The sequence below is a fragment of the Antechinus flavipes genome, chromosome 4 (assembly GCF_016432865.1).
Source record: "Antechinus flavipes isolate AdamAnt ecotype Samford, QLD, Australia chromosome 4, AdamAnt_v2, whole genome shotgun sequence".
Classification (NCBI taxonomy): Eukaryota; Metazoa; Chordata; class Mammalia; order Dasyuromorphia; family Dasyuridae; genus Antechinus; species Antechinus flavipes.
This window is the reverse complement of record NC_067401.1, coordinates 266,164,741-266,188,146: the sequence shown is the minus strand read 5'-3', so window position 1 is coordinate 266,188,146 and position 23,406 is coordinate 266,164,741. Positions and strand designations below refer to the sequence as shown.

At 32.1% G+C, this 23,406-nt stretch overlaps 1 protein-coding gene across 5 annotated transcripts in view; it reads left to right on the top strand.

The window, feature by feature from the left end:
- Positions 1 to 23,406, top strand: part of EPHA7 (EPH receptor A7) — a 212,993-nt gene that overhangs the window by 169,796 nt on the left and 19,791 nt on the right. Inside the window, exons 6-12 of one of the 5 annotated variants that reach the window (XM_051997408.1) lie at positions 3,410 to 3,534; positions 6,698 to 6,881; positions 13,844 to 13,952; positions 14,706 to 14,761; positions 19,466 to 19,579; positions 20,679 to 20,864; positions 21,508 to 21,569. In XM_051997408.1, the coding sequence (XP_051853368.1) occupies positions 3,410 to 3,534; positions 6,698 to 6,881; positions 13,844 to 13,952; positions 14,706 to 14,761; positions 19,466 to 19,579; positions 20,679 to 20,864; positions 21,508 to 21,569 (836 nt within the window). Of the gene's footprint in view, positions 1 to 3,409; positions 3,535 to 6,697; positions 6,882 to 13,843; positions 13,953 to 14,705; positions 14,762 to 17,979; positions 19,419 to 19,453; positions 19,580 to 20,678; positions 20,865 to 21,507; positions 21,570 to 23,406 lie in introns of those variants that run through there. The other 4 variants (XM_051997407.1, XM_051997410.1, XM_051997409.1 and 1 more) reach the window with 4 other exon arrangements.

Sequence of the window (23,406 nt, the reverse complement as noted above, 5' to 3'; positions counted from 1 at the left end):
TTTTACTGTGGGACTAAATGTTGTAACAGCAGGGGATAACAAAAGAAGGAGGCATCTGTTTAGACAGGAAATGAGGTATACAGTTGCCTTGAGATGTGTCCTTAGTGTACGATAGAAATATGGTATTGCCTCTTGTTTCATGATAAGGTAATATTAGCCTAAGATTGTGATAATGTGTCTCCTCAGATAATAACATACTTAAAATACTTTGGTGGTTTGTTTCAAATAATATATTTTCCTTCCTGTTTCTTGGATGCTGATTTGCCATAATTCTTATTATAATGTTTCTTTGAGAAAGCAGAATAAGAGTAAAATAATGAAATTTGTGTTTTAATGTGATCAATCTTTTGGTATTATAATTATCTCTGATATACCTTAATTAATATTGAATCAAAATTGTCCTATTTACTCCAGATAGACCTGTAGAGTTACATACCTATATTGCTTTTTTCTTACTCTCTTCTTGACAAATTGGAATGTCAGAAAGAATTGTATAATTTTATATATTTTTTAATATTTATTAAACTTTATGTGACCACTTTTGGGAAAACAGAGGCCTATACACAATACCTTCCTCTCCAAAGACCACAGCATGATCATTTCCAGACTAATAAATAGTGAACAGAACAACTATTGAGCAGCCTAAGTTATTAATAATAGGGAATAGCTAATTATTTATATAGCTTTTTTATGTGTTAGGCATGTTCTAAGCATTTTATAATTATTATCTCACCTTGTAATCTATGGCTACTATCTAGAATAATGCATATACATATCCATGAATGATCTATTGTATCAATCATATTTAATAATTATTAGATAAATTCTAAGGAGTTGTCCAAGTTATAGAAAGTTTAAATGACTTGCATAGGGTCATAATGGTACTGAATGTCCGAGGAAGGATTTGAATCCAGGTACTCCTGACCACAAGCTTAGCACTGAACCCTACAGTATCATACTGTATATCATATTTGTATTTATATGTGAATATGCATGAGACCATGCCCTATAGTGGCTATTAATACCATTCCCCCCTTATTTATTATTAAATACCTTGTCAGTTTATAAGAGCACACTAAATTTATTTTCACAGTATTGGTTTTGAAAACAAAGTAGATACCACAAGTTGTCGACAGAGAGGCAGTTTAATAATGTAATCAGTAGAGAACCAAGCTGGGTATCAGAAAGATCTGGTTCAGTTGTTGGCTCTATTAGATACTGATTAGTTGACCCAAAACAAGTCATTTATGCTTTCAGGGTTGCAGGAAGCTCTAACACCCTAGTTTAGGGTCACTGGGACTTTCTTATGGCAGTGAGTATCTCTATAGTTCCTGCCTATCAACAAGAACAAAAATTATATGCTTAGATATTATTTACATGATTTGGGGCAGCTTGGTACACAGTGTATAGAGTAAAGAAGCTCTGACTTAAATCTGGGTTCAGATACTAGCTGTGTGATACTGGACAAGTCAACTATCTTCTATCTGCCTCAGTTTCCTCCACTGTAAAACTGGAATAATAATACCTACTCCCTATGATTGTTATGAACATCACGTGAGCTATGTATAAAGTACTTAGCAAAGTGACTAGTATATACTTAACAAATATTTGTTTCCTTTATAATTTTGCATGTACTTTATGCTAATATAAATTTCTTTTTACATACATTTATATCATTAAAAAAGTTCTCAGTATTTTTTTTCTCATTAGATCCCCAGAGAAGTTCTATAAGAGGGGAGCAATGGTGTGTTTGCCATTTGCAGAAGGAGAAAGTGAATCTCAGGCTGTGATGTGGTCCATTAGTTTATAGTTTACAAATTGGGATGTGAACCCTGGAATTCTTAAATCCCAGTCTTCTTTCCCCTCCTGTGTGTCCTATATCTTCTAGCGTGTATGTTAACACATGACTGACTGTTTTTTCAGTTTCCTAAGGAAGAAAGAGAATACGAGTCCCAATAGACACAGTGGTGATGTCTATATCTCCTGCAAAGGACAACATGCCTTGAGTGCAAATATTTTATTATGTCTTGGAGCCAAGTTTTCCTCTTTAGGAACAAATCCAAATGTGAAGTCTAACAAGAAAATAAAGTCTCAGTATTAAGCATTTTGCTTTATTAGCAACTCTCTTGAAACTCCTCCAATCAGTCCATAGTTTACTGAGTAGCTGAATCTGAGCATCCCCTTCAGGGAAAGTTGCCCCATTTAATCTGCCCTAGTTATGCTATTGTTAAATGCAGTCTGAGGGGAAATGGGAGTCATATATCTTGCCTGTTACTCCCTCAAGATAGCTGAGACCAGAAGGAAGCAGAAAATTATGCTTTCTAGGTACTGATATAGGCTATCACTAAAGAAACAAAATAAAGCCAAAGGGATAAACATGAGGAACAATCTTAGATAGCTTCGGCCATGTCTAACTGTTTCTCTGTCAGCAGGAACGTTAATGATTTTGGACATTTGAAAATTAAATTAACAGCCTGAAAATATTCTACAGAATGAGAGAGAATGTGATACATGAAACATAATGACCCCACAGAAATTCAGTCAGTGTACTTCAGTCTCTCCTTTAGATGGAGAAGACAACTAGTTAATCATCACTGAGCAAATTAGACAGAGCAAATTAGTTCGCTGTATTCCAGAGTCTTAGCTACCAAAAGAAATATATACCACTAATTAGAATGAAAATACTCTAAGCATTCTGTTATCTAAAGAGAGGGAAAGAGAAGGGTTGAAGTTTTGTTCAGACATGGCCAAAGCACAAAGTCTCAGTAAGGCTGGTCTAAAATTGCATCAGTGCAGTACAGAAGTCTATACCCACCCTTTTGCAATCTTATCTCCCAGGAAGAGGGGACAGATTTGAGGATGATTTGGATGAGGCCATAATTTATCTGCAGTAACAATTCAGGTTCTTTAGGATTCTCTAAACAGTACTGAAAGAGAAACATTAATAAATGATGGGTTTTTCTCTCAATTGAAAATTAAAGTAACTGCTTGTAAGAATTCTGCACCATGACCCTAGTTTTTGCTTTTAAAAAGTTCATTGCAAAAACATGTACAATAAATATTTGTACTTTTAATTTATCGCAAGAGATTTATCTGAAATCATTTTCTGGCCTTAATTAGCATTCATTTGCTTAATTGTCATTCTCATCCCCATCACTTTCAGTTTTTCACTAACTTGAACAATGCTATCTTCTGCTGTTTGCACTTTAATTTAAATTTCTATTAAGGTTTATGAACAGTAATAAGGTCCTGTTTGAATATTCATTAGCTTTTGAATTGTGAGCTATGAAAAGGTGCTTTCTTTTACCTTAATGAAACTGGCACAGCATGGGACTGATCAGTTGTGACATTTGATTTGAAGCATCCAGTGAATTTTCTCATTGTTTATTGACACATCTTGTCCAAACAGCTCCCTCGCAAGTTAGTGGAGTAATGAAGGAGAGAGTGCTGCAGCGGAGCGTCGAGCTTTCCTGGCAGGAGCCAGAGCATCCCAATGGAGTCATCACTGAATATGAAATCAAGTATTACGAGAAAGTAAGTGCTAAGAGCAGCTAAAATGTACAGCGGTGTGCTGTGCACATCATGTCAGCCGACTCTATCAGAGACAAAAGTTGGTAATTATACCAACTATTATCTGTCAGCCATCTATTTGGAGCCACTTCAAACTTCATAGTTAATTTTACCCATTTTTAATAACCATCTCCCAGATTCTCTGGTTAATTATTATAATTATAATTTCTGTGTGTTATATTTGTATATTACACAAATGAAAATAATCCATTTGATAGCATACTTTTCTAGTCAGTTTTAATATTATTAAAAGAATTAGATTCAGCATGTTTTTGTAACATCAAAATTTTTAGACCCAATCTTCTCTTTTAATTGTTCTATTTTATGATATCACATGTGTCCTTAATATTGAAATATTAGATTGTGCTATAACTGTGAACTAATATAAAATAAAGGTCCTCAACAACCTCTTTAACTAAAAATAAACAAAACAATAATAGAAAATATAATGTGTTTTTCTGGACTTTTCTGGATTCTTCTTTATATTATAACTAAAACTGAAAATCTTTTGCTTTCCTACACTAATCATGCCCGAACTTTGATGATATATGAAATGATCACTGTAGAAAGGCTCTTTCAATAAAGCCCATTAGTAGTACCTGTCAAATAGCAGGGAACAATTTTAAAAGAGTTTATAAAGTCATGACATTAATATTAAAACCCATTTGAGTTTATAAAAGTAAATATCTAATTGTTAGCCAGTATACTGCTTTATTTTTTTCTCAATTCAAAATAGCTACATATATAGATTTCAACCAGCTTATTAATATTTTATTTTAAATTTATTTTGGATAAATTAATGGGTGATATTAAATATAATGTATGTGATCTAATTAGTATTATGTGAATGATTACATATTTGTAATTATTAAAATGTGACAGAAAAATTGGAACAATTTCCATTCATGAAATTTAAAAATATTTTTCATGTATTAATATTTTTGTCAGAAAAAAATCATTTTTTAAAAAGTTAATAATATAGAATTAAATTAAACGCAACAAGCAAAAACTTATATTGGTTATAATTGACAGAAAGAATTTAAATATCCTAGAAAACTGATAACATTGGCAGTTTTCACCTTCCCTAAGTTAGCTGTAATTCTTTATATGCAAACAACCAGTTTGTCTTTTTAACAAAACTGGAGTAAGAATGTTAACTCTTTTAATAAATAAACAAGTTATTTCAATAACTGAAGACCATTTCTCTCATAAACTATGTAGAATTTAGGATATGAAGAGATGTTTTTAAAGACTAGCTTTTAAATGATATTGTTTTGACATTTATCTATTACTTTATGTTTCTCCTGACAAAAGTTACCTCGTGAATGTCTCCCTCATTAATTGGGAAAACAATCTGACCTTATAGAATCACCTAGAGGGTCTTCACTGATTATCTTTTTTTTTTTTTTGCCAAATCTATTTTTTAATTTGTTGTAATACATATTCAAAGTAACAGCATTCAAATTGAATTTGATATACATTTTTAACTTGGTAAAATGATTTATTGCATGGTAAATGAGTACCATAAACTTATAGCCTTATCTTCTAATATAATGTAGCCTCTTATTCTTTTAATTCAAGCTATGCACATATAAGTTAATAAATGGCTCATAGTTCATTTTTCACATGATTATGATAAACCAATTATGAAATACACATTAGCTTAATTAAACCTAGCTAAATCTATAAAATGGTAAATAAATTGTTTGACAGAAATTTTCACTCAAGAACTAGCTGTTTTTCTGTCACATAGACTGATTCACATTTAAATAGCTAAAAGTACAATTTTTGATATATTTTTACTAAAACATGGATTTCTAATCTATGGAATTAGGAAAAAATATTTAAGTATTATTGACACATACACTTAAAGATCATTAAGTGTCATTTGCCATATATTTTAAATTAAACATGATACAAAATATAGAATATGTTAAAATGAACTGTTTCTAAATATGGCGGCACATGCCCATAAACCTTTGTTATGGGAAAACTGAAGCTGATGGTTCACTTGAATTTAAAAATTCTGAGTTGTAGTATGGATAAAGCAAATTAGATATTTGCAATAAGTCCAACACAAGTTAGGGTCACTGTCTAAGAAGGGGTAAAGTCCAGCCCTAGTTGAAAATAGAGCAGCTCAGAATTTCCTTGCAAATCACCATGAGTCCAGGACCATAAATGACTATTATACTTCCAGTCTAGGTGAAATAGACTCAGCTTCAAAAAAAAAAAAAAAAAAACAAAACTTGATTGATCAACTAATTAAATGAAGTAGATTTTTAAGTAATTTTTTTCTTCCATTAAATAGCTAGGTCTCAATTAGTACAAATAATGAACCTGATCAAATGATCAGATGTATTTGAATTTGTACAATTCAAAATTATAATCATGTCAAGTAAAATATGGTAGTTCTGGCCAAAAAGAAATAGGTTGTATGAATTTGAATAAGTTTACTACTTTCAGGGATTCATTTTTCACTAATTAGTATCTAGCTACACAACCAAAGGAAAGACACATGCAAAAAGTTTTCATTTTCTTTTTACTTCTTTGCATACTTAGAAAGGACTTGTGAATGATTACTTGGTATTATTTGTAATTTTATTCCAAAACAAATCTTAAAAATTGTTTTTTAAAACTTATAAAAAAGAGATCAATTACTAATGGAAGATTCCTAAAATATTTTTGTGTTCAAAGAAAATTTTATTAATATTTATTAACATTTAAGGGAGAAAAAAATTAAAATTGTATTTAGATTTAAGGCCTTCTACTGAGAGTCATTTTTCCTTGTTTCAACTCACAGAAAAATTGAAGTCTGTTTATACCTAAATATTCCTTCTTCAAAACACTCATCCCCCCCAAAAAAATTATGATTGGTTTTGGCTTCATAACTGGAATAAAGTACTCATTTTCTCTGAGGAATTTTATGACTAAAAGCATGTGTTTGTCATTTACATTTTATATCAACTTAGGAACACCTCAGTGAAACAGCCGTGTTGTAACACTCCACAGGGTGCAGTGTAATCTTTATGAGAACAATACGGCAAATTGAAATAAATGGGCAAGAATTGGTTGTCACATTGCCTGGTTGCAACAATAATTAAATATGCCCTGTAAATATTGTTTCTAGGATCAAAGGGAACGAACCTATTCGACAGTAAAAACCAAGTCCACTTCAGCCTCCATTAATAACCTGAAACCAGGAACAGTGTATGTTTTCCAGATTCGTGCTTTCACTGCTGCTGGTTATGGAAATTACAGTCCCAGGCTTGATGTTGCTACACTAGAGGAAGCTACAGGTAAAATGTTTGAAGGTAATTACCATCAATGCTTTGGATTCTGACCCTCTCTAAGTCAGATGCAATCTCTAAAGATTAATGTGTAGTAAGGATCTGGATCAATTTTCATTTGTACCATTTTTATATATAGTCTTTATAAAGTAAAAAGGAAGACAAAATTTCAAATGTATTGTGACACCACTGGAAGAGTAAATTATATACTTTTATATGGCAAAGATAAATTTTTAGTTTCGTACAATAAATCATACCTGTTTTAAAATAGCAGTAGTATCAGTATCTTTTCAAAAGATATGTAAAGTAGCTTAGGAACAAAATAATTACAATGCCTTCCCTTTCTTGAAAAGGGAATAATAAGTTCTGAATTTCAAAAGACAGAATTATTGAAGAATTTTCAAGGAAATTGGAAAAAAGAAGATAAAGTTTCTCCCTACTGAAGAGAAAGTCTTTGTCTTGATAAATGTAGAGATAAATGTACTAAGAATACAAAGCATAGAACACATATTAAATTTGTAGCATTTTAAAAAGTACCAGATAAATGGTTCCTATGGTCAGGAATCAGAAACATGCCTGAAGAATTTTTATAGACTCTTTGTTTTCATGTATAATGATCAACCTTTTGTTTTATGAAATGTCTGTGATTTTTTGTATATATGTTTGTGGATAATTCTTGTAATTATAGTAATCAATTTTTGGTGATATATTCAATTCAGTTATATATATATATGTATATATATATATTATATATAAAATGTAGGCACTGTGCTAGGTGGTAAAGTATAAAGACTAAGTGAAAAGAATCTTGCACTCAGAAATTATAATCTACTTGGAGGAAGCAACATGAATTCATTCTGGAAAGATAGGTTGAAAGTAGATTGTAATGGGCTAGAAATACCAGGCTGAATACACACACACACACACACACACACACACACACACACACACACACGTACACACACTATTTCAAGTACTATGGACCTACTGAAGCTTTCTGTAACGGAAGTGATTTGTCAGACTTACAGGAATATCAATTTGTCTGCTGTATAGGAGTATAAATGGAGAGAGAAGAGATGGAATCTAATGATTAGATAAGATGTCATCCATAGGCTAATGGGACTTAGAATCAGTCTTTAGTCATAATGGAACCCTTATTTTTAAATGGGACCTCTGATTCCCTTGAATAAGGATTATATCATAAAACTTCATATCCTTTGACTGAAGGTATCAAACTAGCTGTTCAGTGTGGGATTGATATCCTGAACATACATGGGTCATTGTTATAATCCATGGCCATTATAGATGAGAATGAAGCAACAAGGAGACATTATTCCAATATTTCAGCCTGACCTCTAGCCTCTTTACTGAAGCATATATGGCACATGTGGTAGTAGTTCCATTAACTCTGTGGACTGCAATGTTTTAGATACCTTACAAAAGGAGATGAGTAGATTATCTTCCACATCACAAAACCAATATTAACCCCAGATTACAATATTAAAAATAGATGCATTTAAATCTTTTTATCATTGAATCCATTTATTTAAGCATTTTAGAATACATGTAGTTATATCAAGTTTAAAATCTCATTTTATAGATAGGGAAGATAAGGGTCAAGAAAATGAAATGATTTACCCAAGGTAGCCCAGAAATACCAGTGCTGAGATTGAACTGTAATCTTTTCTTTACTAAAATTTGTTTCAGTAACAAATATAATTTTGAAAGAATTAAATCACTACTTATTTTGGAAAGCATCTAATGAATAATTAATACCTAGAGTTTTGCATATTGCAAAAAACCTAAATCATTCGGAAAAATAACAGTACTTTCCACTAGATAGTATATGTATGCTACACAATAATGAGCAATCAAAATTGATCCTTTCATAATAATTTATATAGTTGATAGGGATTGAGGGTTACTATCTTGTCTGGAAATTAGGAATAAGGACATTGGTGCTGTGAATTGTGTAAGGAAGGAATATGAGGGAACTTAGCTGTTATCCCTCTGTTTTATGAATTATCCTGAGCTAAAGTTCATGGTTCAGGTTTTTGAGGCAGCAGGATGGAGAGAGTTGGTTATTATTGAAGGAAGATGCTTCTGTTGAGCCTTTACAAAAGAGGAACTCAAAATTTTATTATTTCTCTATGAGTATATTTGAGTTCACTATATCAGTGAAATCACAGAAACTGTTCCTGTGGACATGTTGTTACAGAAGCTGCCTAAGCTTTTACATGTTAAAATATGTATAGACATTCTTAGTACTCTGGTAAATAATATGTGAATCTTGATTTTGATTTTCATGAAAATTAAAGAATTAAAAATATTTAAAATCAATGTTATTTATATTGCTCACTTTTTGTTTTAATCTATTCTATTTTTGTAGAATATGATGGAGTATGTCTGGGAAATATATTTAATCCTTAACTTATAAATTTATTCTGCTGATTTTGTTAATCATGTTGTTCACTAAGAATGGCTAATTAGTAATGGTCTCCTGAGCCTTTTATAGTCGTTACAAAATATGGCCAAGAAACAAAAACATTTTTAAAATAAATTTGAAATAGAAATTATAAAGACAAAATTTTAGGCAAGACAAAACAAACATGGAAAATTGTCATATATAGAGGCAGACAATCTAATTTGATATGAAGATCCATATCTGATTCATTTTAAGGGGGGAATCATTGTTTCTTTATTTCAATAGATGGGTAGAGAATTCATATGTTTGGATACTACAGCAATTATTAAAAACATTTTGAAAATAGGTTTGTATGACTCTTGTAAAATAAAAGATTACTGCAATCTAACTTTTATCACTTTTGACAATTCATTCTATCATATCTTCATCAAAGCTCCAAATTTCAGCATGCTGCTACCCTTTTAATAAGTGCCTCACCTAGTCAAGAAAAAGTAAAGTTCTTTTTTATATTTTTTGTGATTGCAGCTGTTTCTCACAATTTCTAATTTAAGAGGAAATTCAAAAATGTTTTATTAAAATAATATTTTGCTTATATTTATAATACTTATTGATTTACTTATAGTTAAAAGAATTTTTAAATGTATTTGTTTAGAGACTAGGGTAAGCATGTAGTTAATTAAACTTTATCTTGGTGGTAATTGGGAATTGTTCTTGGTTTTGCTTTCTAAAATAATTTTTGTTTCTCTGTTTTAATAAATGCAATAGGCTTAGTATAGTTGAACCTTTTGGTTTTTAAATAATACTGGATGTTGTAACATTTCAGGTTAATCCTTCAGAATATCTTTCTCACTGTACAGTAGTATTCAAGGAGAAATTGATTGGTTAAATATGTATTGATCCAGGTATATGCCCTGGAAGTCTTTGTTGCTTACTACATGCTTGCTATCAGAAACATTTTGCTTTGACCAGGCAACTTTGCCTAAAGCAGAAGTGGAAATGTTGTTGTTGGTTTCTTTCTTTTTTTTTTTTTTAACTAGTCAGTTGAAAGCTCAAATAGATTTTTTGGAACATTGTGTGCTACTTTCATGAAACAAATGAAAAACCAATAAGTTGGCATCACAAGTTTATATTTAAGAAGCATCTCGGGGGCAGCTGCAACAGAGAAAATTTCATAGCAAATCAAGAAAGTGGAGGTCTTGATACCATTAATGGTATTACCTGGTCCTTGATGTTGGACAAATCACTTCACTTCTTTAAATCTCTGTTCATCTGTAAAATGGGAAATTAAATTAAATAATAACCAAAGTAAATAACTTCAAATTCTAACATTAATTGATATTCTTTATATTATAGAATAATTAAAGAGAAGGTCAAATTAATTTGATTTCAGTTCCTTCCTTTATCCCTCATTAGATTTTGGGCAAGTGACAACTTTTCTGAGCCTCAGTTTGCTCATTGCAAAATGATAAGATTGGACTTAGATGGCCAGTAAAGTTCCTTCTAGCTTTAAAATCTATGGTCTTATGTTTCACAGCCTTTTACATTTACATTAGTGAAAAGGGACGATTGGTATTTATATTAATCACCCTGTAACCTTTCAAGATCTCAATGTGTTATGATCAAAGAAAAAACAAATTGTGCTCATATAGCTTTCTTCCTTCTCTCCTTCCCTTCTTCTTCCTTCCTTCTTTTCCTCCTTCCTTCTTCCTTCCCTCCTTCCTTAGCTCCTTCCTTCCTTCTTTCCTTTTGATTGCTTTGAAATCTGGGAACCTGAGCATTGTATTTGTATATAACATCTTATCTGTTAATCAGAATAATTACAACAGTCACTTTGTCAACCTGCCTAGGGGAAAAGCATAAAAGTTTAACATGTATATAACAAAATGATGGTTGTGATCATAAATTAGGCAATATCACTACATCCCAAACTTCCTTTCCAAATTCAATTTGTGATGAAATAGGTTGTAATTTTTGACACTAGTGTTGAATATGGAAAGATTGAAATTCATATTTATGCTTGATTTAAAAAGTGAGTGATGCTGAGAGACCTTTTTTCCAAACTTCTCAGCATTAGCTATATATAGAAAAGAATAAACAAAGACACACAAATTCCAATTTGCCATTTATCTTAGTCCAGATCCCTCATTGGAGCCTGTTTCTGGAGCTAATGAGAGTATTGAACCTAAGACAAGCAGAGAATTAGACTCATGGGACACAATCTGATTTGTGGAAAATTATTTCCACCCATATATGTATAAATCTTTCCATCCACATGAACAGAGCTTTTCCATTTTCCTTAAAATATATTTCAAGAGGCAGATTAAGAAAGAGGGAGGAAAACACACCAAAAACTTGAAAGCTGTCTTTGATCAGTTATTTAACAATAGGTTATAATTCAGAGATTAAAGCTTAAACAGTTGTGTTTTTCTCCTCAGTTCCCTGGGGAAGGAAGGAGGGGGAAGAAATGGAGTAAAGCAGCAGGTGCTGAATTAAAGCATATATAATGACCTTAGTTAAGAAACTGTGTCTAGACCAGGGTTGAAAGATGTTTTCACTGTTTGATGTATTTTTCAATCAGGGTATATACCTGTTGCCAGTGTGTGGCAACCTGACCTCAGATAATGGCAGTCCACAAAGTCGGAGCATGTAAATGAATCACACTTTCAAGAAAAGGGGGGGGGGGGGCAGGCAATAGAAAGAACTTTATGCTCCCCACTGTGGTAAGATTACATATAATATACTACTCCTGTCCTATCTGGAGACAGTCTTTTGTTCCCCCAGAGAGGGTAAAGGATTTTCCATTCACTCTGCCTTGCAGAGTACAGATGTTATTTGCTTCAGGAAAAAGTCATGTTCATTTTCATAGCATTGCAAATTATAAGGAATTACTTGTAAACTGTATCTTAAAATGGGATGAGCATTTATCAGTTATTGTTTTATGTGTCTCTGATGGGTATATGAAGTTTATTGTTGCTCATTATTTCAATGAGGACTGGATATTTAGAATAAAAAAAGAAAAATATGATCATCATGCTGTTCCTCTTTTAATTTTTGCCTTTTTCATTTCCATGCCAAATACAGTGCTCGAAGTATAGCAAGCACTGAATAAATGCTTATTGAAAAGGTTGCCTTATCTAAGCTAACCTAACTTAAATGAACACAGCAAAAAAGAAAAGAAAAAGTTAATCCATTTGGGGGAGCCGGAGAAAGAGAAACCAACATTGTTGGAAATTTAGTGTTTTAGGATTGTGAAAAAGTGCAAATAATAATTTAATTTTATTTAATACAAAGTATCTTAAAAGATCTTCCTGCTGCACCTCTTTTAAAGGGTCATATGAACACAGAGTTAGAAGTAACTTCAGGAATCATCTACATTCATTAATTTTATAGATAAGAAAACTAATCCCCAAAAAAGACAATTATTTTTCTAAGGTCACAGAGTTTGTTAATAACAGAATCAGGATTGGAATTCAAGTATCTAGGTATCTTCCAATATCCATTCTGCTATACAGTTATCCTTGATTTGTAAATTTACATTTTAATTAAAATGAAGACTTGTAAACTCTCTTTAAGAATGCTTTGAGAGGAAAAAAATCTGTTAGGCTGTATTTTCTCCTGAAATGTTGTTTACTATCATTTCACTTTTTTAAAATGTAGGGTAAATTTCGGTCAAAATGCTTTTGTGAATTATGATAAATCTTAAATGTGTTGAGGCTTTATTGCTTTACAGTTATGATCAAAAAATAAAATTATCTCATATATCCATAAATGATTTAGAAATTTTTTTTTGAAATAACTAACTCATAATGACTATAGAAATTGCTATGTTCTCATTGGACCAGTGGGAAATCATTTTTGTGGTTGTTCAGTCCTTTTTCTTAGTAAAGATAAAGGAGTAGTTTGCCATTTTCTTCTCTAGCTTATTTTACAGATGAGGAAACTCATGCTAATAGGGTTAAGTGACTTGCCAAGGGTTGCACAGAGAGTCATATTTGAACCCAGGACTTCCTGAATCTAGGCATGGTGCTCTAACAAAACAAAGAGGGGCAAAATGGTATGTTCTTATTCACACAGTGAGCCAACAGCAGAATTAAATTTAGAACCTGGGTCCCTTAATCTTTATAACATTCAGAATCTGTACACGTATTCAATAAGATAGTTTAGATTCTTTAGCTTTTAACCTGTCAAAAAAAATTAATGGCAAATCTATATATCTCTGCTGTTTCTCTATCTTTAAATTTTATAATCTTTTTAAAAGTATCTAATATCATGTCAGACACCCCTTTGACAATCTGTTGAAGCTTATGGGATCTCTTCTCAGAATAACATTTTAAAATATATATGATTACAAAGAAAGTGATTATATCAAAATAGTTTTAGGAAGTTAAAAAAAAAAAAAAGAAAGAGAAAAGTTCATAGATCCTAAGCCCCAGGTTAAGAACTTCTTTATCATAGACAAGTAAATAGACTGATTCTTACTTTATAAAAATTTATTTAACCTAACCTGTGCTTCTACATAGTTTTGAGTTATCCTCTGCTATTTTTTATCTTTTTTTTACAGCCACGGCTGTGTCCAGTGAACAGAATCCTGTAATTATCATAGCTGTGGTTGCTGTGGCAGGAACCATCATTCTGGTCTTCATGGTATTTGGCTTCATCATTGGAAGAAGGTATAGTATACAGTTGTTCACATTTCTAGCTTAACTAGTTTGGTCTTTTCTGAGCTAGACAGATCTGTAACTTGTTAGATTCTGACATATGAGAATTATTAAATCATAATGAAAATGTTCCTCATTATAGCAACATAAAATGCATGCATTCAACACAGAAAAATAGTTTGAACCCATGTTTATTTTGGGTTTTAGTTTTTTGTTTTGTTTCATTTTTGTTTGTTTTTTTGTTTATGTGGGAGAATATGTCTTCTATAAGTTTTTGCACTAATTTGATTGCCTTCAGGTTTTTTTTTTTTTTTTTTGCATATCCAATGCAAACCTAGGAAAACTATGTTATTCTTGAAGTTAAGCAATAGTATTTGAAAATGTGAGTCTAATGCTAAATTTAAAATGATTCTGCTTTTCACTTGAAAAATTTGGAATGATCATTCATTTGGAGAACTAAAATCAAACTTTTATTTCTTTGAGTCTCAGATCTTTGAACATTAATATGATGTAATAAATTCATTTTTCTTAATAGAATTAACTCTGTATCATTAGACACATTTTATATAATGTGGGAGATTTGGTTTTCTTAATTTAATTTTCTTGTCAATAGATGAAAAAATGTACATTATTTGAATTTTTTTAGATTTTATTTTTTGGAAGTTTTGTCATCCTTAAATAAGAAATGGCTATTTGAAAAATAAATATCTAAAGTAAAATCTCCATATTGGATCCTAAAAATTTTCCTTCCCTCCCTTTTTTTAGGCACTGTGGTTATAGCAAAGCTGACCAAGAAGGAGATGAAGAGCTTTACTTTCATTGTAAGTGTTTGGCTTTTCTTTATTAATACATAGCCAAATTATAATAGAGAATTGATTAGTGGTAATAATTACATGGAAAAAATACTAAAGCATCATGCTTGATTTTAAATTAAAAGCTTTAAATGAATGCTTTAAGAGCATTTAAATGGAAAATTTGGAATGAAAAAATGCATGCTGCAGTTGAAAAACAAATAAAATGTATACTGAAATAAACATTTTTCATTCTTTAGGATTTAATGCACTTGTAAGTTATGTGGTTATTTTTCTTTGGCATTCTTTCCTTCTGTGGTGTTTTGCCTAAGTATGTCACACCATCCTAATGATTCCCCATGAGATCTTATAATTGATAGCTGCCTGGCCAAGTGACTTTCCTCAGGCAAGCTCCTCACTAGGAAACATGGGGTCACCATGTCACCCCCACAAATAATGCTAAGCTGGTCAAGAATGCTCTCTGTTCTTGCTATTGTAAACCTTATATTACTGATATCATATGAAATGTATCTAGTGTACAGGAAAAATAAGGTACATAATTACTTTTCTTTGTGTTTTTGAGATATATAGATATAGATATAGATATCTTATTTTAAAAGCTCATATTTCTATATCACTCACTATATTATCCCAGGACACTTTTCATACCATAAAATTTATATATCTTTGAACTCAATAAGTTTTGGGTACTTTTAAATTCTGGGCCAAGAATTTGTCATCCTATTTTGCTAGTAGATCATTTAAAATCTTTAATTAGATATATAGACAGTCTGGGCAATAGTAACCATGGGAAATAAGACTATCTATAAATACTGATTTATCCAGAAAAAAAATAAAAGTATGCCAATAAAGCACATCATATAATTCATTTCAGTTTTGACACCAACTAATTTTATTTATTTTTTAAATAGAAGGTCAGGGTCTTCTTTTATTTTAATAAAATAATAGCTATATCATTTAATTATTTGCCCTTACTAGTTTTAATCTTGTTTTATACTGCTTGGCTGGTGATAATGGCAAAAAAGGCAGATCTCAAAGAAGTAGCATAAAATGACATCTTCCATTGCTTTTTATTTTAGATATTGGGTTTTAAGTTGTGTGATGGTATTTAATAAGATTATGCCATGTAAGTTTCTTAGGGTCACTATAAAGGAGTGAGAACCTAATGTAACATCTAGTATTTGCATCAAGGAATTAATGATTTCCAAAAAACTGAAAATTTTGATGCTGTTCATCTAATCCCTTTAAATATATGAGTTTTTACTTGTTAGATCAGTTATTCTCCCATAATTGGCATTCTTTCTCTTTAGGAAAAAAACAAACAAACCAGTATTATATACTTACACATTAAAGTTTAGCTTCTAATAATTGATGTCTGAAAAGAGTTGTGGCTACTGTATAATGGAAACATAAATTGTCACTTTATTCTTTTTAATTGTATCCTCTCCCCCATCCCATCCCAAGTCTTTGACATATATTAGATACTTAAAAATTTTTTATTGGTTTGATTTTCAGATCACCCTCTCCCAAGTAGACTTTGATCCTCAAGCCAACTCTGAAATGACTTCTTATTCTTAAATTCTTGTATTTGAATTTTCTTTAAAATAGGTAACACTTAGGAAAGACAAAAGAACACTTTTCTCCCTGACCTGTATAACTGGAAAGAACATGGTCAACAGTATTCCAGAAATTAAAGAGAGTATCAAAATAAAAATATCTCAGTTTTTATGTATCATACATTTCATACTGTTTATAGAAAAGAGAGCATGATAAAATAGGTCCTTTCATATCTGACTTGTGATTATCAGTGCCACACAAATAGAATGAGGGTTCTCACTTCTCAACAAATAGTTTTCAAAATACTTAGAAAAGGAAAATAGTAATAAGGTATCACTTACACAATGCATTTCAATTTGTTTCCTTATGATATTGCATTTTGAAGTTAAGGTAAAATTGGAGTTCCAACAGTTGCCTAAACACCATGTGCTGAGTTGTCATCACCCAGTTTTAATATTTTAATGCCATTCATTTATTTCACATTTGACATTCAGTTTTGGACTAAGAAAACCCAATTATGTTTATTTCCTTCAAACATAGGTAAAATGAGATTGCTACAAAGTAACAGTTTTCATTGACAGCCCAGAATGTTAATGATGCTGGTTTTCAAATATTTAAACTTTCATTGAAAGTGGAAATCAGTTTAAAACTACCCACACTTATATTTGAGACCAAAAAACTGATACTAAGGGATTGTGTCAGTCCTTTCTTTCTAATTTGATTCAGTACACCCAGTTACTTCCAATCCAATAACCAGAAAAAATTCTGCCAGAGCAGTGAGCATACAATATTATTGATGGCTTAGGATATTTGTAAATCACTCCTTTTTAGAGAATACTTGTTCAGGATCACTGGATGGAAATTCTGGCGTTGAATTTACTCTGATGACTGTATCCAAAGTGGGGACAAAGTACAGCACTGGGGTCACCAGCTATTTACAAGTTGGTATCTTTTCATTCTTTTCATGTATATACAATTTTCCTATGTGCTAAGACACCAGATTTGATTTTCACAGCAACTTGAAAGCAATCATTTTACTGGGTTTTAGAGCACTGGATTTAATAGAATGTCCAGTCTTTTATTTCAAACTCTTAACTTTCCATGGCCCCAAGTGCTACATTTAAAGTTATAAATACAATGGAGGAGTTTTAAGTGAAGCAATTCTAATTTACATTTTGTTTCCTCCTACCATTTTCATCTTACAATGTCTTCGAATTCAAGCCAGCAATATTTCATGTTGGTATGCCAAAATAGCTTTGGCCTGTCAAAATGTTTTATGAGAACTTGAATGAAGAACCATCAGAGAACCATTTGAGATGCAGAGGGTTAATTCCAATGTAGGCTCAGGCCCCTTATAGAAAAAAAAAAAAAAAAAAGGAAAGGAAAGAAAGAAAGAAAGAAAGAAAGAAAGAAAGAAAGAAAGAAAGAAAGAAAGAAAGAAAGAAAGAAAGAAAGAAAGAAAGAAAGAAAAAAGAGAGAGGATGGCTCATTCTCCATCTACCTGCCTGAAAACACAATATAGGAGGTTAACCTATTGTTTTCTTCCCCTCTCTCTCTTTCTCTCTCTCCCCCTTTCTCCCTGTCCTCCTGCTTCTTCTCTCTTATCTCTTTCTATCCTCTCTCTGCTTCTTGTCTTCCTCTTTTCTTCTTATTTTATTTTTGTTGTTCAGCTTTAGTGACAAATGAACATCTGTCAGTTCTATAAACTGCAGCAAAAAAATATATAATAATCAAATTTGGATAAACAATCAATTCCATGAGAAAAAACCTAGAGTTTCAAAATTATTCCATTCTTTTCTTTATATGTTTCTATTTCATTTTTCATTATGCTTTTATCCTTTTTTAAATATCAAACAATTCAATTCCACAAGCATTTATTAAGCACCTACAATATTCAAGGAACTTAATAAATGCTTAATATCATTTGATGACATAAACACACTTAAGTTGTGGTATGATATGTATGGAAATACATTATTTTCAAAGCATTAAGCTTTAATTAAAAGATTGTTCTGATGCTTCCTTAAACAATGGAAGTACTGTTTAAGTTCTGACATAATTTTTTTTCCCATTGCATCAGCTGACCAAACAATATGCCAATCATTTTTATCTACATCTTTAATCAAACTCTTAGATTGGGAACACATGATTATGAATGGATTCAATTTAAACTTGTCACAATCGTTATTTGTTACCTGCATGTACTGGGTATGATTTAAAGATGATTTTTATCCCTGAAGCCCTATGTGGTTTAAAATATGGCTGATTTTAAGGAGGACAAGAGCTTCCTTCTATGTAACAATTAAGATCTGCTAGAACCTTGTGACAGAAAATCACTGGAATTGTATTCCATGGTGCTCCCCTCCAAAATCCCCCATTTCTGATACCCGGTCACCAGATCCAAGGTGCAGCCTGAATTCTCTTGTCATTTGCCCAGCCATCCACTTTACTTTGTGCTCTGTATATCTGGCCTCAATTGCCCTTGAAGCTAGAGTACAAAGTATGTCTTTTGTGTATACCTCTTTGATTCTGTAATCACAGCCACTAGCATCTTGTATTAATTTTATGTAAATGTCAAGAGTGGTTGAACTTTTTTATATACAAATAAACCAAAAAGCAAAAGGAAAATGTCTAAATTATTTTAGTATTGCTGTCAAAGAAGTAAATGGACTTTGAGTTAAATTTCTTCATTTTCATGTTATAGGCATTTTGCCTGCTACTTTTTTCTTTTTTTCGTTTTTTCGTTTTTGAAATTTTTTTTTGGAATTACCAAAATGTGCCTGAGCCAATTTCAAGGCATCAGGGACATGGAGAAGACATTCACAATATGGCAAAGTATGCCGTGATAGCAGGGAATCTGAATAGTCACCAAATCAGATAAGAAGCTTGCCAGAATATTTTGGAGGATATCTTTTTTTTTTTTCATTCACTAGGAAAAGGATGCAGTTTAGCCCTGTTTGAGCTGGATCCCAATCTTGCCTATATCTCCAGCATACTGAAGTAGTCTGTTAAAACTGCTCTGAATCAGGTGGTGTGGCTGCAAGCTCACTGTTCCAAGGAGCACTCTGCATAATGAAATTCCTGGGCTGACTGCACAATAAGTGCTTTGCTTCATCACAGTCATGCTTTCTTACATCATTACAGTTAAATTTCCAGGCACCAAAACCTACATTGACCCTGAAACCTATGAGGACCCAAATAGAGCTGTCCATCAATTCGCCAAGGAGCTAGATGCCTCTTGTATTAAAATTGAGCGTGTGATTGGCGCAGGTAAGGCTGTTGTGGCTTCCTTATTCAGCTGTTCCATTTAGCCAAGATCGAAAGTCATACATCATAATGACAGGCAAATAATTATGCCTCACGTATAGAACTTTTGCATTTACTGAAGCTGTTGGGAGCAATGAACCTGCACTTATAAAAATCTTAAGAAAGTGAACCATGTGACACAAAAAGCTCAGATACTTTTGCTCTTCTGTTAGCTTAAAAACCACTGATGTTGTTATAGATGATGAAAAAGTAACTGCTACTTGTAGTTCAGGAAACAATTTGGTGGCACATTTTTAAAAAAAGCCCAAAAGTCCCTAATTATATTTGTCAGGGTTATAAATTTAATTTACTTCTTTGAACATCCACCATCTTCTGAAGACTTCACATTTTGAAACTGTTTCATGTGTGCACAAGAATATTAATAGTATTTTTATTGTTCAAGGTATATAACGAAATTCATTATTAACTATTTAAAAATGAAAAAAATCCCTTTAATTTTCTTAGGTAACTGTTATTTCATGAAAAAAATAGATACCTTGAAACCAGGATCCTCATGTCTGGCATAAGCTGCACACATGAATTATAGGCTTTTTTGTAAAGATCTTTAGGTTTTAGCTTTGGGTGGGTGGAAAAAGTAGTGACAATGACAGTGTTCATAGTTCCTCTTATATTATTGGATTCTTATACAACCAGCATCCAGTCTAAAGATTCAACCTTAAATAAACCCCAAGGTTTTCTAAATAACCCATTATTTATATCAGATAAGGAACCATCACATAGATTAGGCTAGGCTAGTGAGGTTGTTTGAGTGGACAAAAATGTCCCTCTTTTTAAAATCACTTTATGTTTGATTTAATTCACACCTTCCATTTCACAAATGGCTTCATTGTGTTTGCGTTACTTTCAGACCTGAGGATAAAATCAGCCAGCAGCAGGGATGATGTCCATTGTAACTTAGACAGCTTTGCAAAGCTATTGAATAGAAATAGCTGCTTTATGGGAAAATATGTGATTTAGAAGTTTGCTCCATTTACTTTGCAAGAGTGAATGTGACATGGAATGAGTTGCAATTTACATGTATCTGCCTACTGTTTTACCTCAGGAGAGTTTGGAGAAGTCTGCAGTGGCCGCTTGAAACTCCCAGGGAAGAGAGATGTTGCAGTAGCCATAAAGACCCTGAAAGTTGGTTATACAGAAAAACAAAGACGAGATTTTTTATGTGAGGCAAGCATCATGGGGCAGTTTGACCACCCTAATGTTGTTCATTTAGAAGGGGTTGTCACAAGGGGTAAGTACTGCTTACATTTTTATTTGACTAATGGACTGAATGACAAAAATAGCTTTGCTGTATGCATAATCAGAAATCCAAATTGCAAACGTTTTTGCATTCTTTTAATGGATCTTCTCTTGATGTCTAATTAAAACAATATCTATTTTATGCTACATCCTGAAGGAGAACAATAGGAAAGGAGCATGCATGATTAAGAAATAAAGATATTTTGTATTGTACATTTAGACACCTGTAATTATGTATCTACATACATGCATATACAGTGTTTACTTTCACTTTATTAAAAAAAGGTCATACAAAAATAAAAGATGTACTTTCTTAGGTCTGTACATATTATCTAAAGTGTCACTTTCTCGGAGTTCTGTTCTCACAGCAGGAATCAAGAGAACATATTGACATTTTGATTTGTATGGTTTAATTTTGTGAATCATGACCATGCTCCATGCAGACATTTAAAGACTTATTAGAATTTAGTAACAGTGCTGGAGGCATTAGAATCATTTATATCTCAGCTATTCAATGCTAAAAAGAGCAACTTGTGCTTTATTCACCAATATGTATCCACACAGTGGCACTTCCAACATAGGCTATAGTTTCTCAATTTCTACTATTTCTTCACTGCCATCCCTTTGCTTTTTAGGGAAACCAGTCATGATTGTAATAGAATACATGGAAAATGGAGCTCTCGATGCATTTCTTAGGGTAAGTAACTTAAAATTCACACAATTTCAAAATAGACTGTGCATACTACTGGCTGAATGTCATAAACTATTTTTTTTTGCAGTATAAAATATGAACATTGTAAACATGAACAAATCGAGAATGTATATGAACTAAATCAGATTAAACATCAGGGGACAAGACAACCTTAAACTTTAAGTTATACAATGTGGTAAATAAAGCAAAAGTGGTTTTCATTATTGTTAGATATTGAAGTTAAGAACAGATACCTATAAGGAGACACATGAACAAATGCAAAAACGTAGCATTTCATTAGTTCAAGTTGGTGAAAGTAATAATAAAGATATCTAAAATAGAATACAGGAGAAGTTCTAAGAAGATGAGAAAAGTGACAAAACAATGCAGTGATTTCTGGTAGAAACCACAGTATGACTATGGAGTGTTTTTGGTTATCCTGACAACATATAAAGGCAAGGCAGAAAATGAAAAAATGCTGTACAAACTATTTAAAATAATTTAATGTTATGTGGTTTGTTTCATAAATAAATTCTAAATAATTTCTGACTTTTTAATCACAATTACATGCCGTCAGTCTCAATATGTACATGAATGTCAGCTTTCAAGTACAGAATAGAATGGTAGGCAGAATTCTCTTTTATGGCAATAAACAATAATAATAGCTAGCCTTTATATATCACTTTAAGCTTTACAAAGAGTTTTTAAAGTATTTCCTATTTTATCCTTAAAACAACCCAAGAAAATAGGTGTTACTATTATACCCATTTCATAGATTGGGGAAACTAAATTGGGCAAGCTAAATGAGTTTACAAGTGTCACATACCTAGTAAGAAAATCTCTAAGAGCAGATTTGACTCCAGGTCAAGTGGACTCTATCACCTAGTATTTGTACATGATCAAGTATTAAAAATATCGGTTGCTGTCCTTTATTCTCAAAGAGCACTAAAAGGACATCACTATGTTAGAATCAAGTTACAATATATCTGACTGTGGTTGATCAGACCAGTATGAGATTGGAAGATTCTGCCACAGGTTGTGCACAAATAGCCCATATGAACATTTTGGGGTAGATTCTCTAACTTTGCATCTTAAGTTTTTTCTGAGCTACTTCAATTTTTTTTTCCTCACAGAGAACAGCATTTTCTCTGATGAGGGTACATGCTGGGCAGTCCTATATCAGTGTTTCCCATGTCATGCAATCAGCTCTGCAGCTAAGAGAGCCCTTGACAGTATTCTTGTATTTCTTTTTCTGACCACCACGTGAGCTTAAGAACTTTTAGAAACTAAAATTGTTACAATAACAATAGCTGACATTCATGTACTTGTTTTGAAATTTTTAAAGTGCTTTTCTTATAACACTGCTGACCCAGTAGTGTGAAGTATGAACTGTAAGTATCATTATCCTGCCTTTACAGATGTTAAACACTGAATCCCAGGCAGTTAAGTGATTTGCCTCATTCTACTACATATTTAGTAAGTGATAGAACTGGCACTCAAACTTGGGTCTTCTGACAGCAATTTCAGGGCTCTTTTTATTCTACTAAACTTCTGCACTATAAACTTCTGCACTATTTTTAGATTTCCCCCCTTTTATTTAGCATTAGCCTGTACAACCCAGAGGTGGTCCTTCATCTTCAGTCACCCCACAACTCATGCCCTAAAAGAAGAAATCATAGGACTATAAATATCTCGGATTAGGAATACATGCCAGGCCTATAGGCTATAGAACACAGAGACTGTTCCAGATCCTAATTCCCTTAAACCCATTTTTGCCACAGATCTCTAGAGGGCCAGCCTTATAAACAATAAGAAATAGTCCGATCTAATCACCGTCATTACC